This window comes from Erythrolamprus reginae, chromosome 8 (assembly GCF_031021105.1).
Source record: "Erythrolamprus reginae isolate rEryReg1 chromosome 8, rEryReg1.hap1, whole genome shotgun sequence".
Taxonomy (NCBI): Eukaryota; Metazoa; Chordata; class Lepidosauria; order Squamata; family Dipsadidae; genus Erythrolamprus; species Erythrolamprus reginae.
Window position 1 is genome coordinate 26,739,341 of NC_091957.1, and position 15,887 is coordinate 26,755,227.

Below are 15,887 nucleotides of genomic sequence, written 5' to 3' on the forward strand. Positions count from 1 at the left end.
GTGAGCCGCCCTGAGTCTAAGGAGAAGAGCGGCATTAAAAAAATTGAATAAATAAATAAAACAAATGGGTTGTGGTCCGCCCGCAGCCTGCAGAACTGGCCGCAGAATCGGAGAGCGAGGAGGCTGGAGAGAAAGAATCCTGGGCCAGGCCTGGAGTCTGGAGAAGGCTCGGTGTCGGAGGCAGAGATCCAGCCCGGGCCATCTGGGAGGTCTGCGCTGACTCCAGAGCCTGCAGAGGCTGACATGACCGAGGCAGAGGAACAGGGGGAGCAATGGGCGCATGTGCAGAGCGGCCAGAAGACAAGGACCGTTACGGAGGAAAAGGGCTTCTCGGGAGTAAGACTTGGAGGTAATTTCAGTCTCTCAAACCCCTTGTGGCAGTGAGTTCCGTCATTTAAACTCTGGGCTACGTGATGCCCCCCTCACTGTCTATTTTGCAGCCAAATTATGTATGACTTTCGTTTCTATATCAAGCTGTCGGGAAATTCGTTTCAGCCAGAAACAGGATTATTCTGCCATCATTTTCTTTAACAAGATTTGTTGAAGGCGAATAGAATAAGGCCTCAGAAATCTCAACAACTGGATTATTTTCCACTTTGGAGCCTGATTTATCTTCCAATTTATGGAAGGGTTCCCCCCCCCCCACCACTATGCAGCTGTTGGTTTTACCCAAGGCTGACAAACTTTTTCCTTAGAAACATAGAAGACTGATGGCAGAAAAAGACCTCCTGGTCCATCTAGTCTGCCCTTATACTATTTCCTTTTTTTTAAAATCTTAGGATGGATATATGTTCATCCCAGGCCTGTTTAAATTCAGTGACTGTGGATTTCCCAACGATGTTTGCTGGAAGTTTGTTCCAAGCATCTACAACTCTTTCAGTCAAATAATATTTTCTCACGTTGCTTCTGATCTTTCCCCCAACTAACCTCAGATTGTGCCCCCTTGTCCTTGTGTTCACTTTCCTATTAAAAACTCTTCCCTCCTGTACCTTATTTAACCCTTTCATATATTTAAAGATTTCGATCATGTCCCCCCTTTTCCTTCTGTCCTCCAGACTATACAGATTGAGTTCATGAAGTCTTTCCTGATACGTTTTATGCTTAAGACCTTCCACCATTTTTGTAGCCCGTCTTTGGATCCTCCTGATCTCGGAATTTCTCACACTTCGAGAAAACAACAACCTGAAAGAGGAAGAAAAGCAAATGCACCTACATTCACGGTTTCTTCAGGTAGCTGCTGTGCAAACATACCACAACTGGCCAATGCCGAAGGTCTCCTTGTCATACACGGCGTTCTGTCTGGCTCTGAAGCTTACCTATTCACCAGGCAGCATGTTCCAAAAAAGCCCCTCCCTCCTATCTGCCATCTGGTCCCACTTCCAAGCAGGGTTGCTTCTGCCGCTCTTCCAAGGCGGTGAATCTCCGCATGTCTGGAGTATTTTTTTTTCTCCCCCCTTCTTCGCTTTATAATCTGTGTCACTGGGGCTTAAATAATGGTCTAAAAAAGACTTGTTTATCAGGCAGATTCCCGCAGTATCATAAAAGCATTAATAACTTCGTATGTTTCTGAACAAGCTGGTGCATTAATGTCTCTTTAAAGGACGGTGTGACTTTCGAAGCGAGTGCTTTTAACGTCCTTAAAATTTGCGCCAGTCCTGAAGTCGAGGGTGGCATTTTGATCCCTTCCTTCATCCTGCTGTATGGAGGTTTCTGGCTTTTCCAGCAGTCTCCCTCTTTCTCTCTTTCTCCCTTTCACTGCCGCCTACCCCTTTCCTGGCATAAATAAACTTGTGAGTGATGGGAAAATTTGGAGTGGGGGCAGAGAGGAATGATAGGAGAAGGTCCATTTTGTTCTCAAGATCGTGGCGAGATATAATGTCACTTGATTTGTGATTTGGTGTGGCTGTGTTCCAGCGCGGGGAAGGGGGAAAGGAAGGAAGAGGAGTAAGAGAAATTGAGGCTGGCATGTGGGTCAGTGCAGGGGTTGGGATAATGGTGCTGTCAAGGTTCCAGGTAGCATCCAAACTAAATCAGAGTCCAAATCAAAGTACAGTGGTGCCTCTACTTACGGGCTTAATTCATTCCATGACCAGGTTCTTAAGCAGAAAAGTTTGTAAGAAGAAGCAACTTTTCACATAGGAATCAATGTAAAAGCAAATAATGTGTGCGATTGGGGAAACCACAGGGAGGGTGGAGGCCCTGTTTCCTCCCAGGAGATTCCTAGAGATGCCCCACAGAAGCTTCTCCCTGCCTTTTCCGGCCCTGTTTCCTCCCAGGAGATTCCTAGAGAGGCCCCACGGAGGCTTCTCCTCGCCTTTTCCGGCCCTGTTTCCTCCCAGGACATTCCTAGAGAGGCCCCACGGAGGCTTCTCCCCACCTTTTCCAGCCCTGTTTCCTCCCAGGAGATTCCTAGAGAGGTCCTATAGAGGCTTCTCCCTGCCTTTTCCAGTTACAGTTTTGGAGGCTTGGGTTTGTAAGTGGAAAATGGTTATTGAGAAGAGGCAAAAAAATCTTGAACACCCACTTCTTATCTAGAAAAGTTCATAAGTAGAGGCGTTTGTAGGTAGAGGTACCACTGTACTCCTCAAAGTTCCAATTTATTGCCGGAGCCATCCTGACACCTACACTGGGAAACCTGAATCTGAGTTTTCCACCTGGTTGAAAGTTCAAATCCCTTGTCCCCAATGATGAGCTGCCAAATTTTTTACTGCCACGCTGCTTATTTTGTGGGTGTGGCTTGATGGTCATGTGAACAGGTAGGAGTGGCTTGCCGGCCATGTGACCAGGTGGGAGTGACTTGACAATCATGTAACCAGGGGATGACTTAAAAGTCATATGACTGGATGGGAGTGGCTTACCGACCAAGGTAAGTTTTCAGATAGGTGATTGGACTCTTTTTCAGTTGATTAAGTCACATTATTTGAATAGCCACAAAAAGGACACATGATAGACAGCATGATTGGTTGAGGAACACAGTAACATTTTAAGGTTTTGTACTGAAACTACAAGGTTCAGTATGATAACAGATTAGGCAAGTAGTTCAATTGTCTTTAATTGCTATAAAAGTTCAGTTCTAGATCATGATTAAAATGATTAAAGCATTTATGGGTAAAAGCATACTATTTAATTATTTCCTCTTTTAAAAGTAACTAAGGTACTAGAGAAGGAAGGACAATAAAAAAACTATTAAGTATTCAATAAATAGTGCATAAACTTACTATCCACACTGTCCTCCCTTTGTGGGGGCAGCAGCCCATCATTGCTTGCCCCCCCCTAAACCTGTCACATTGCCCACTGAGATTGTACCAACGTGGCAAGTCCTCCTTCCGCTTCCGCCCAGGTGGGTGGGCACAGGATGGCCTTGAACCATTCGAAATAATGCTTTGTGGTTGCATCTGTTCTCTCATGAAAATCCCCCCTCCTAAGTTCCCATAAACACCAGGCCTTCTAGAGATACTGTGACAAGCCGTATCACCAACTTCTGCACCAGCTTCGCAGGTGGTGTGTGTGTGTGTGTCTTTTGATGGAAGAGGAAGGTGGGTCAGTGACACTGAATTCACCCGCCTGCCCAAAAGAGGTTTTGTCCGACAGACTTCATAATAATTCTGTTGCAGAACATGGACTGGGAAAGGGAACTTATTACATGCGTGTGGGGTGTGTGCTTAAACACACACACGCACAAGCAAAAGATGTCATTGTGCACAGGTTTGAACTGTTGTGTTGACGGCCTTGTGCAGAATATACAGACCTGAGAACAGCTGCTAAGCGTGGAAATTAAAACTGACTGAACCGGGAGCCAGAAACAACAACAACAACAACAGAGCTGGAAGGGACCTTGGAGGTCTTCTAATCCAACCCCCTGCTTAGACTGGAAACCTTATACTATTTCAGACAAATGGTTATCCAACATCTTAAAAACTTCCAGCGTTGGAACCTTCACAACTTCTGGAGGCAAGCTGTTCCACTGATCAACCGTTCAGACTGTCAGGAAATTTCTCCTTAGTTCTAAGTTGCTTCTCTCCTTATTTAGTTTCCCCCCATTGCTTCTTGTCCTACCCTCAGGTGCTTTGGAGAATAGTTTGACTCCTTCTTCTTTGTGCCAACCCCTGAGATATTGGAACACTGCTATCATGTCTCCCCTGGTCCTTCTTCTCATGCTCACAGGGACTCATCTGGCAGAATTGGCAGAACGAGTTCCTTTGTTGTTCTACAGCAGTGCCACCTCTTAGCAATATTGGATCTGGATGGGAGACCACCAGGCGACCCCAAAGCCTTATCAGTAGGCTGGGAAGTGTGGGAAGAACATCTCAGGGTAGGGGGTTGGGGTAGGGAACCAAGCAAACGACTTTTACAAATTGCTCGACCTGTCCCATAGCTGATTTTAAAGGAAGGAAATTTAATCATATTTACTTGCTGTTCAGGAGGCTCTAATATCTGATGAAGACTAGTGTCTTGGATCCAGCTTCTTTCCAAAAAGTCCTTGATTTTTGCTTCTATAACGACTTTAAAAGGTTTTTTACCTCCTGTTTTTCCTCAATTGCCTCAATTCAGGGGCCACTCTTACTATGCCTTGGTGGTGCAGTGGTTAGAGTGCAGTATTGCAAGCTACTTCTGCTGATCACCGGCTGCCAGCGGTTTGGCAGATCGAATTTCAGTAGGCTCTAGGTTGACTCAGCCGTCCATCCTTCCAAGATCAGACCCAGATTGTTGGGGGCAATATATGCCGACTCTCTGTAAACCGCTTAGAGAGGGCTGTAAAGCGCTGTGAAGCAGTATAGAAGTCTAAATGCTATTGCTATTGCTATGCAAAAGAACCTGCCCGCCTGCATACCTCCACACACAGAGAGGGAGGGAGGCAGAGAGAGAGAGAGAGAAAAAAAACAGTCTCTGTTGTATAGAAAATGGAAAAAATCTCTCCATGCAGAGCGGAAATGGCAAAGATGGAATAGGTGGGAATTTAAATTCCTGCCAATTTGCAAAACCAGTGCCCCGGGACGCTGCAGACAATGCTTAGATTGAGCTGGGTAATTTTTTATCACAGATAATAACTGTGAAGTTGGCAGGCCTAAAAGGATGGGGAGAGGAATGAAGCAGGGGGGAACAAACAGACCGCCCCCCCTCCTTCCCAGTACCATAGAAGGTCTAGGACAGTGATGGCAAACCTATGGTACGGATGCCACAGGTTGCACGCAGAGTCATGTCTCTAACATGCGTTTGTGTGCTGGCCAGCTGATTTTTGGCTCGCACAGAGGCTTTGGGAGGTCGTTTTTGGCTTCCAGAGAGCCTCCGGGGTGGGGGGTGGGGGGAGAGGGTATTTTTACCCTCCCCCTGCTGCAAGGAAGCCTTTGGGGCCTGGGGCGGGGGGAACACGAACCTACTGGGCCCAGCAGAAGTTGGGAAAGGGGCTATTTCTGGCCGCCAGAAGGCCTGCAGGTGGGGCAGGAGAAGCTGTTTTCACTCTCGCCAGGCATTGAATTGTGGGTGTGGGCACTTGCGCATGCGCGATAGCATGCGTGCATGCTCACCCGAGGAAGAAAAGGTTTCCCATCACTGGTCTAGGAGATGGGGAGTATCTAGGCTAGGAACTTACATTTTGCAAAACGCAACTTCCCTCATGCCGAATAGGGAGCTTGGCTGATAAAATGCAGAAGAACAGAATGTTGGCTTATGCAGTCCTCCCTGGATTAGAAATCTTGTTGTGTGAAACGTGCTTGGGATAAAGCTAGGTGTTTATTTATTAAACAAGTTTGCATAGTTCCCCCTCCAACTCATATCCAGTGGGCAGCAGGCAGCATTAAAATCCATAGTTAAAAATTTACCTTTTTTAACATGCCGGGCCATTTGTGCCTAAACACACTAGCAGGTTGCCCTTTGGGGGCCTTAATGCCACCTGGAAGAGTCAAAAAAGAAGAACTTTGAAATCTTCAAATCCACTTATGGTGTGAACGGAGCAATGAAGGATATTGGTGTTCGCATTATTTAATTAATTTTCAACCCAAACCCAATCAGCAAAGAAGAATAGTCTTTGGGTGAATGGCTCCATGTAACTTGGTCTCCTTGGATGGGTGCCTTCTCGAACAAAACCCACAATCATTGCACCTTTTTTAAAATTTATAGTAATGTTGACAAGTTTTATATGGGACTCAATTTTGGAAGGAAAAGTAATAATAGTGTCTGGTGCATCACTTTGCAGTAAGCCAAATTTTCCTCAAATTTTTATAAAACCAGCATGAAATAAACCCCAAGACATATTAGGCATAATAATTAATAACATCAAGAAGAAGAAGAAGGGGGAAGAAGAGGAAGAAGGAAGAAGAAGGGGGAGGAGGAGGAGGAAAGGAAGAAAGGAAGAGGGGGAGGAGAAAAAGAGGAAGAGGAAGAAGAAAGGGGGAGAGGAGAAGAAGAAGGAGGAAGAAGAAGAAGAAGAAGAAGAAAAGTTGAACTGTTGAACTGTTATGTTTTACTACAAGTCTGCAGTCGCAGAAATTGTTGTTCTCCTTTCCCTTTTTCTGCGAAATGTTTGAGTGAGAGACAGCCATCTCTTGTGGTGGCCTAGTTTTAGATTTGCACATTGACTAGGCCAGTGCTCCTCAAGTTGTGTTGACACACCTCTCCTATCCTTTGGATAAAGCATTTGCAAATTCATCGACAACTTTAAACACAACAATGTGGACTACCAGTTGGAGAAAGCTGGAGCAGAAGATTCACCTTCACACAACCAAGTTCTCAACATCTTCTAGTGCAGTGATGGCAAACCTTCTTTTGCTTGAGTGTCGGTGTCAGACCTATAATGCAATGTCCTCCCATTGCGCATGCCACACAGCCCACCCCACACTGCCCCCTGCACATGTATGCAGGCCTCGCTGAAGCCTCTGGACCTCTGGTAGGCCTGTAGGGCTGTTTTTCGCCATCCACAGGCTTCAGGAGGCCCATTGGGTCCACTTTTTGCCATTCACACACTCCAGAGGCTTTCCTGAAGCCTGGAGAGGGTGAAAAACAGCCCAGTGGGCCTACCCAAAGCCATTGGTGAAGAATCTTCTGATTGATCTCATAGGGTTTCTTCGTGGTCAGGTTGATGAGCAGCTTCCACCCAGTGTAATCAGCTAATGTTTCAGAGAAATTATTCCCCCATAATTTTCCTCTTTTTTTTTAGTCTCCACTCCAACCAAAACCACAATCATCACCCTCTCCCGCCCCTCCAATAAACCTTGAATTAATTGGTTTATTCCCAAAGTCTCTCGCATCCATCTCGTACAGACTCTGGAGCGCTTGGAACCGAACCACGAAGAACAAAAGGACTTAGTGGGAAAATTAGCATATCTGCAGCCCAAATAAAACAAGAATGTCATTATGCCCTGTGATGGCTTCATCCCGAATTGAGGCAGTGTTATTGGTGGAGATTTAAGGGGGGGGGAATGAGATAAACTTATCTTCTGCAAAAAACCCCAACCCAATGCCAAATGCTAATTGGTTTTATTGCCTTCCTTCTATTCTGTCTCTTCAGAACTCTGAAATAGTTTGTGGGGAGTTTTGCTGGACATTGGAGATTAGTGCATTTTTTTTTAAAAAGAGGGAGACAAAGGAATTGGATTTTCAATCTGGATTAGTGGGGAGTTCCCCCCCCCCTAAAAAAATCTGTTTCAGGTGATTGGAAGGGACTAGAGTTGGCATAGGTTAAAAAGAGGTGGGTCAGGTTTATATTATTATTGTTGTTGTTGTTGTTATTTGTTAATCTTCAATTTGATTCACAATCTGGTCTTCTAAAACAACAGTTCAAGTCCTAATCTCCTTATCCTCCTCCTCTTCCTCCTTCCTCCTCCTCCTCCTCTTTCTTCTCTTCCTCCTTCTCTTTCTCCCCCTCCTCCACTTCCTCCTTCTGTTTCTTCTCCTCCTCTTCATCCTTCTCCTTCTCCTCCTCTTCCTCCCTCCTCCTCCTTCTTTTCCTTCTCCTCCTCTTCCTCCTCCTCCTCCTCCCTCCTCCTCCCCCTCTTCCTCCTCTTCCTCCTCCTTCCTCCTCCTCCTCCTCTTCCTCCTCTTCCTCCTGTTCTTCCTCCTTCCTCCTCCTCCTTGTTATTGTCGTTGCTGTTAATTATTATCCCTCCGTCCCATAATATACAATTTGGCGGATAAAGGAGCTGTCCAAATCTCCCTTGGCACATTTGAATACATTTTTATTTTTTTATTTATATGGCACTTTCCAGAGGGGCTAATCAAAACCAGGCCAGTAAAGCTTGGTCTACAATAGAAGGACACAAAGCCCCTTTCATTTTCTTTCTTTTTATTAATGACTCGGGTGAGTGTTTAGAAAAACATCCAAAAAAAAAAAATTGGATATGCAAATTTCACAATTGCTGGAGAGAGAGCCAACGCTTCAGAGGATAGCACCAGGAGGATCTGGGCAAGCTGGAAAAAAATGTGCAGTGATCATTAAAATCAATTTCAAATGGAGACCGATGCCAAGTTTATATGAATATAGGATGAAAGGGAGCACGGCATGAAAGAAATCGGGGTGTCTTGGTAGATCAAAGGCCGATGGAACGCCAACAGTGTGATGAGGCAGCAAACAAAGCAAATTCAATGCTTGGCTGCCTCAACAAAATATCAGGTTCAAGGGGCAGAATTAGTTTTCTCTCTTTTTTGTTGATCCAATCACAAATAGGAGTCCCTTTCTGGACACTGTGTCATGCCCCCATCAGAGTATGAATCTGACATGGAAGACAAACAGCTGACAGAGAACAGGAGAGTGGCTCCCTTGACTATGGAGGAAACAGGGGAAGGGCAAAGTCAAGGGAGAGGGGGTTCAGATGAAGACCAAGGCCCACCCCCTCCTCATCCTAGGGAACGCAGAGAAGAACCTAGAAGACAGCAATATGGGTTGCGTGGTTTATGAGGAAGGAAAGGGCCCAGATTCCCTTTACAAGGCACACCTGGGGATGGAGTTTAAAGGAGAGGCAGTTGGAAAGGGCATTTGTCGGGAACAAATGCTGAATTCAACTAGAATTGAGAGTTGGGCCCTGCATTTTGGGCATCTCTCCTGACTGAAGAATTGTTGTGCTTCTTTGTGCTTGTCTTCCTGGAATTATTGCCGTGAATTGTTTGCTTCTGGGACTCATTTTCTTGCCCCGCAGGAGTGATTGATTGCAATCATTTGGACTGGGAGTATCTGCAACCAGAAGCTGCTTCAGGTTTATGGGAGAGCTTTTCTTCAGGCTGGAGAGTAAAAGGGACATTGGGGGCAAAGTTGGTGCCAATAAAGGGACTCATTCCAATTCTCTGGCTGTGTTACCTTCGTGCCATGCCCCGGGTCATCACACACTGTGTGATAGGAAGGACACTGACAGATAAGGAGAATGTTCCTAGGAGAACAACTGAGGTTCCCGCAAGCAAGAAAAACCAAGGACCGGTTGGAGCTTCTATTTTGGCGCTTTGGAACATATTTTTACAATCCCACCAATCAGGCTGGCAGGCCAAAGTCTCTAACTCCAAATGATGAAGTTAGTATTGGGATTGTGTCAATGCTCCAAATAGCATCTGAGAAATAAATCAGATTCCAGCCCATTTCTCTCATCCAAGGTTCGATGTACTGTATTAACAGAGCCATCTTGGTTACACTGTAGTCATCCCGATACTAACTGGGACCAGAGTACTTATGGGACCGCTTTCTGCTGCAAGAATCCCAGCGTCCGGTTATGTCCCACACAGTCAGCTTTCTCCAGGTCCCGTCAACTGGACAGTGTCATTTGGTGGGGCCTAGGGGAAGAGCCTTCTCTGTGGGGGGGCCGGCCCTCTGGAATCTGCTCCCCCCAGAGATCCGCACTGCCCCCCCCCTCCTTGCCTTTTGTAAGAATTTAAAAACGTATTTATGCTGCCAAGCTTGGGGTCACTAGACCCCAGCCTCTGGCCAGTGAATGTGTAGGATGTTTGTAGTGTGTATTTGATTGTTTGATTTTTAAAAAAATGTTTAGCTTTTTAAAATATTTTAAATTAATTATTCATATTAGTTGGATTTAGATATCTTTTATATACTGTGTTTTTCATTGAAATGTTGTGAGCCACCCCAAGTCCACGGAGAGGGGTGGCATATAAGTCAAACAAACAAACTTCCAGTACCCCCACCCAAGTTAAAGTTCATCCCTTGTCCCCACACGTGGATTAGTCCGGTTGCGGGAATTCCACCGACCTCCTTCGTACATCCGCTGGTGCAGAACAAAGGATGACCTTGAACTCTAAGAAAGGAATTTATTCTGCCTTATAACTTTTCCTCTCATGCAACTAGCCCTCCCAGTACCCATGATACTATTCTACTGTGGCATGCCAAGATCTCTAACTCCAAATGATGGCTTTGGCCTGACAGGCATTGACAGTGGGAGTGTCCCCTCTGGCCTTCCTGCCAATCAGCTTCAAGCTCTGTTGGGAGAATTGGCGCTCGACTTATGGTTGGGGGTCATCACAACATGAGGAACTACAGTATATTAAGGGGTTGCGGCATTAGAAAGGTTGAAAACCATTGATCTCGAAGGAACTTCCATCAACTACTAAGAACACACTTGCCCTCATTAACAAGACAATGCACTTATATACACTGCTCAAAAAAATAAAGGAAGCACTAAACAACACAATATAACTCCCAAGTAAATCAAACTTCTGTGAAATCAAACTGTCCACTTAGGAAGCAACACTGATTGACCATCCATTTCACCTGCTGTTGTGCACATTCAACTTTGTACAGAACAAAGTATTGAATGAGAATATTTCTTTCATTCAGATCTAGGATGTGTTCTTTGAGTGTTCCCTTTGTTTTTTTGAGCAGTGTATAAACAGATAGGAAATCTCTTCTGATGATATTACGGAGAGGGGCGGCATACAAATCTAATAAATTATTATTAATTATTATTATTACCTAGTTGGGTCATGAAACTTCTTGTTCTTCCCAGCTTGTTTTTCCTATCCTGAGAGTGGTTTGGTGGACCCGTTCAGATTCAAAGCACCTGGGGAGGGGGGATTGTATCAAACGTGTGCATGGAGATTGTCAGTTATCCAGGTCAGGGTGGCCTCAAAGGTGGGCTTTTCAAGAGGCAGCTGGACTTTGTGGTTTTGCTCCAAGAAACCTGGATGTGAAGTGAAACATGCAGAGAAGAGCTACCAACCTAATTAGGGGCCTGAAGGCTAAAACATACGAAGAAGAACAGTTGCAGGAACTTTGCTCTCTGTAATTTTTTTTAACTATCTCCATTCTGCAGATAGAAAGAGTGAGGACAGGCAGGATATATATATATATGTTTCTCCAAGGAAGACATCTTAATGAAGTGGTATTAGAGCTGTGCTGTATTTTTGGGACCTGCCGGCTTCATCTGGAGAAGAGACCAAGAGGGGTTTCACAGGCAGAATTCTGCAGATTTGATCCTCTTGATTTCTCACTGACTGGGGGGGGTGGAAGGGGGGGAGGAAGTCAGGTGATAATAAGGATAGCAGCAGCAGCAATGAGGATGAGGATAATTATTATTATTTATTAGATTTGTATGCCGCCCCTCTCCGAGTAATAGTAGTGGTGGTGGTGGTGGTGGTGGTGGTGGTGGTGGTGGTGGTGGTAGTAGTAGTAGTAGTAGTAGTAGTAATAATAATAATAATAATAATAATAATAATAATAGTAATAATAATAATGGGAAGTATTTGTGATATTGTGACACAAAATCTAACATATAAATCTCATGTATTGCTGTTTTTGGTGATGATGATGATAATAATAATAATAATAATAATAATAATAATAATAATAATAATAAGGCAGTGGAAGTTCTTGGCACGCTGGGTGCAGTGCCAAAAGATCTCAGTGAATGTTTGAAAACCATCGGAATTGACAAAATCTCCACCTGTCAATTGCAAAAGGCCGCTTTACTGGGATCGGCACACATAATTTGCCGCTACATCACAGTCCTAGGTGCTTGGGAAGCACCTGACTGGTGATGAAATGCGAAATCCAGTATAGTGGTCTCGTTGGCTGTGTTGTTGTTGTTGATGATGATGATAATAATAATAGTAATAATAATAATAATAATAATAATAATAATAATAATAATATGATGATGATGCTTGTTAAGGACATTCCTTCTTTCTTGTGGAGTGGGGATCAGCTGCAGAAGGGTTAAGCATCTCTTGTGTGTGTGTGTGAGAGAGAGAGAGAGGGAGGGAGGGAGAGAGAGAGCATAAGAGAGGGACTGGGCTCTCGCACAGCCTCCCTCTCTTTCTCCCTCTTTCTGCAATAAATCCAGCTTAAAGGACGGCAGTGGAAGAGCCTCAGAAGGATTAAAGAAGTCTGTATAATACAGACACCAGCACCAAAGCAGAAGAGGCGGAGGGGGGGGCGCGCGGGAGGAAAGACAGAATAAAATAAAGAGGCAGGCGACCAAAGGGGGAGAGAAAGGAGGAGTTAAGGTTTGCATCCCAAACTCCAATCTGACTCTTCCATTTCGGGGAGTACAGCGCACGGCGGCGGGAACCACAGCACCAGCAGCATCGTTTGCCCATCCGCTGGGTACCACTGGCAGCATCCTCCTCCTCCATCCTCTCTCTCTCTCTTCCTCTTCAGCGTTTCTCAACCCCTCTCCCCCCTTTCCCCCCGCCAGCACCTCTACTCCACCGGGCGCCCAGCGATGGAGGCCACCCGCCCCAGACGCTTCCGTGCCCCATTCCTGCCTCTGCTCCCCACCGGAGCCTCCTCGCGGAATGGGAGGCTGGCGTTCTTTTGAACCAGATGGCGTTTGGATTCGGAGGGGGGAAGAGAACACGATGGTGTGCCTGCTGCTGACGCTTTGCTTTCTATTCAGCAAACTCCTCGACGATGCTGCCTTGGGTAAGTGGGGGGGGGGGGAAGACCTGGCCGGGGGAGGGGGGCAAGAGGAGGGGATAACAAAGGGGGGGGGGCTGCCTTACCTCCTCCCCACCCCTCCACCCCCAGGGAAGGCGATGGACCAAAAGACTCTCTGGTGGTGCAGGAATCTTGGCAGAGCTCCCTAGCGGATGGAGCCAGTTGGGGGGAGAAATTGCCTGAACTCGTGCCAACTTTGAATCCTCGTTTTGGGGAGGGGGGGTGTTCCCGGGTGCCAAGCCTGTCTTTCCTTCCCAAGCCTCTCTCTCCTCCCCCCCCCCTCCCGCATCCTTCTGGGCTACAAACTGGAGACAATTGTTTGCCAAGCTGCCAGGGAAGAGTGGGGTGGGCATTTTTTGGGGTGTGTGTGTGCACAGTGGTGGTGGTGGGCTGTCTCGTCCGTGCCATCCTTCTCCTTCCTTCTGTGCCAAGATCCGTCTCTCTCTTTCCTTAGCTTGCTCTCTTTATTCTTTGGAAGGTAGGAAGAGCCGTGTCGTAAATTACAGGCAGTCGTGGGGAGAAAAAGACACTTTTCCTTTGAACTCGGCACCCGTCTCAATCAACCCTCATTGTGGATCGGCTTGGCTTTGAGCGGAAGGGTTGGAGTGTGTGTGTGAGTGGGGGGCAGGAAGAGTCTCTGGGTTGCTTTGCTTCGGGAGACGTTTAAGGCTCCCCCCCCCAAAAAAAAAACCCCCCACGCAATTGAGTTGTTGCAGAAGCATCTGTGATGGGTCAAGGCAGAAGGAGTGAAGGCAAGCGTTAAATAGCCCCCAAGTGTGGGTCGAAGTGAACGCGTGTCAATGCAAGGTGGGCTATGCTCACAGCAAGGTTGATTAGCTGGTTGATCAATCTCTGCTGCATCTTGGGGGGGGGGGAGAATACCCCCCCCCCAAAAAGCCTTCCCACTCTCAGCTGCTCAGCTTCGCCCCCCCCTGTTAGTTTTGTTTGGCTCCTTGCATGGCATCAAACTGGACAATGGCTTATTAATTGCTCCTTCCTGCCTAACCCTCCTTCATTTCCCCACCCCACCCCATCCACCCTGTGAGTGTGTGCTCGGCTTTCCAGTTTTAGACCCCCACAAACTGAAACCCTAGCTTGTTTCCTTTATCACAACTGGCATCCAGAGGTTATACCAGGTCACGAGGTTAATCCTTGGGCTGGCAGATGTGAGTGGCGAGGAGAGAAGAGTCCCCCCCCCCCAGTTTTTATTTCTAGCAAAGTAACAAAACTCACCATTTGGGAACAAGGTGTAAAAGTGTGTTATTTGCAGGGGGGGGGGGGGTAGCCAAGGCAGTGATATTTTGGTGGTATTTTAGCCAGGCACATTTCCCTTCCCATTGCTGTGGGGATTTTTTTGGTGTACAACCTAGTTACAAATCAGATCAGAATTGGGGGGATGGGGGCGGGGCCAATGCTGATTCAATTATGTTTGAATCACAATTCTTGCTTTTCCAGTTGTTCATTTTTTGGTTCTTGGCTTGGAAGCACTTGTGATCCCAAAATATTTCTCTCCCCATCTTCCCCCCCCCCCCCTCTCTCCCTCTCCCCACCCTCTCTAAAGAATTGCTCATTTTTCCAGGTGAGTTTTTGGGAAAAGATGGCTTTAGAAGTCCACTTCTGCAATTTGGCAAAGACCGGCAGGTGAGGCTTGGTGGCCAAAGCTTTTTCCTGCATTTGTAGGGAGGTGTGACTTGGGCGTTCCTGTAGCAGAGTTTGCAGTTAGGACAATTTGGGAATGATTTTTTTTTTTTAATGGAAAGTCCGAAGTTGCAGGTTTTCTTTTTCAATGGAGATGGGTCGAGGCGAGTTGAAATTTTGGGCGAGAAAGCTTTTTTAACCGGAGTTGTGTGAAGAGATTTCCCCCAACTGAGTTAGGAAGTTTCTTTAATTATTATAATTATTTATGGCTTGTGATCCCCCTCCCAGTTGTTTTATTTGATGTTATTTAAGAAGATAAAAAATGACAGGTACAATTAAAGAAACTACTTCAGCATGCAGCTTGGCTCATTGGCTTGAGTTACCTAGACATATATATGTATCACATGTTTTTTACTGAAATTTTAAAATTAAGGGAGACTGGGATGGCACCATATATATGTATGTATGTATGTAAGTAACATGTTTTTGCTGATAATGAAAAGGAAGAGAGACTACTATGGGTCTATTTCGGGCTTATTTGCCTAAATATATATATATTTAATTGCTTTCTTTTGCTGGATTTGTCCATATCAATTCTTTGGACATGGAGGGGCAATTAGTAGCTAGGTTATCTCCTACAATTCGTAAACGTTTGAATTTAGATGCACTTGGTTTGCAAAATCCCCCTTGAGCATTTGTTTAAAGGATGATTTTTCTATGTTTGCTAAACAGAGGAAAGTCATCAGGGCAGACCGGATGGGACATTTACTCTCCTGTGTTTCAAGATGGATTTTAAAAAATGATTTTAACAGAATGTGAAGGATGGAGATGGAAGGTTTTTGGGTTTTTTTGAATTGGTGGAGATTCCTTCTTCGGCCAGCAGAGGGTGCTGCTGGGTGCACTTCCCCAGCCATCCTGGTCTATTAGCAGACTTTGGTTAAGCGATTTGGTTAAGTCTCAGTTCAGACAAGAAAAACTTCCCCCATCTGCTCAAATGCATGCTAGCCTTCCTCCCTTCCTCTTCCTCTTCTTCTTTTGCATTGTGCCCTGCAAGAGAAAAAAGCCTGCTCAGGATGGGGGAGAAAAGCTTTGAATAATGGAAGCATTACCAAAGGTAGACTGCCTTTTGAAGTGGCTGGCAGGCAGTAAAATTTTTTAATGGGCTGGAAACTCTCTTGCTTCATGTTCGGCTGCCCATGGCCATGGTCTGCCTCATGTCAATATGTGAAGGGTCGAAAACCGTCTGTAAATCTCCAATGAATGTGACACACAGCTTGTGCTGGGAATCTGGGAACCGAATTTTGCTTTTCGACTATCTTTGGAAATATCTTTGTGATGCTGGATTCTCTTTGGAACCATTGGCTTGAGCTTCTCATGCGTGCTT

General features: G+C 45.8%; 1 protein-coding gene across 1 annotated transcript in view; it reads left to right on the forward strand.

Annotated features, from left to right (window-relative positions):
• Positions 1-243: 243 nt before the first annotated feature.
• The window catches only part of IGSF21 (immunoglobin superfamily member 21), a 208,755-nt gene continuing 193,111 nt past the window's right edge, over positions 244-15,887 (forward strand). Inside the window, exons 1-4 of the mRNA XM_070759725.1 lie at positions 244-349; positions 12,481-12,532; positions 12,624-12,850; positions 15,558-15,617. Of these exons, the coding sequence (XP_070615826.1) occupies positions 244-349; positions 12,481-12,532; positions 12,624-12,850; positions 15,558-15,617 (445 nt within the window). The remainder of the gene's footprint in view (positions 350-12,480; positions 12,533-12,623; positions 12,851-15,557; positions 15,618-15,887) is intronic.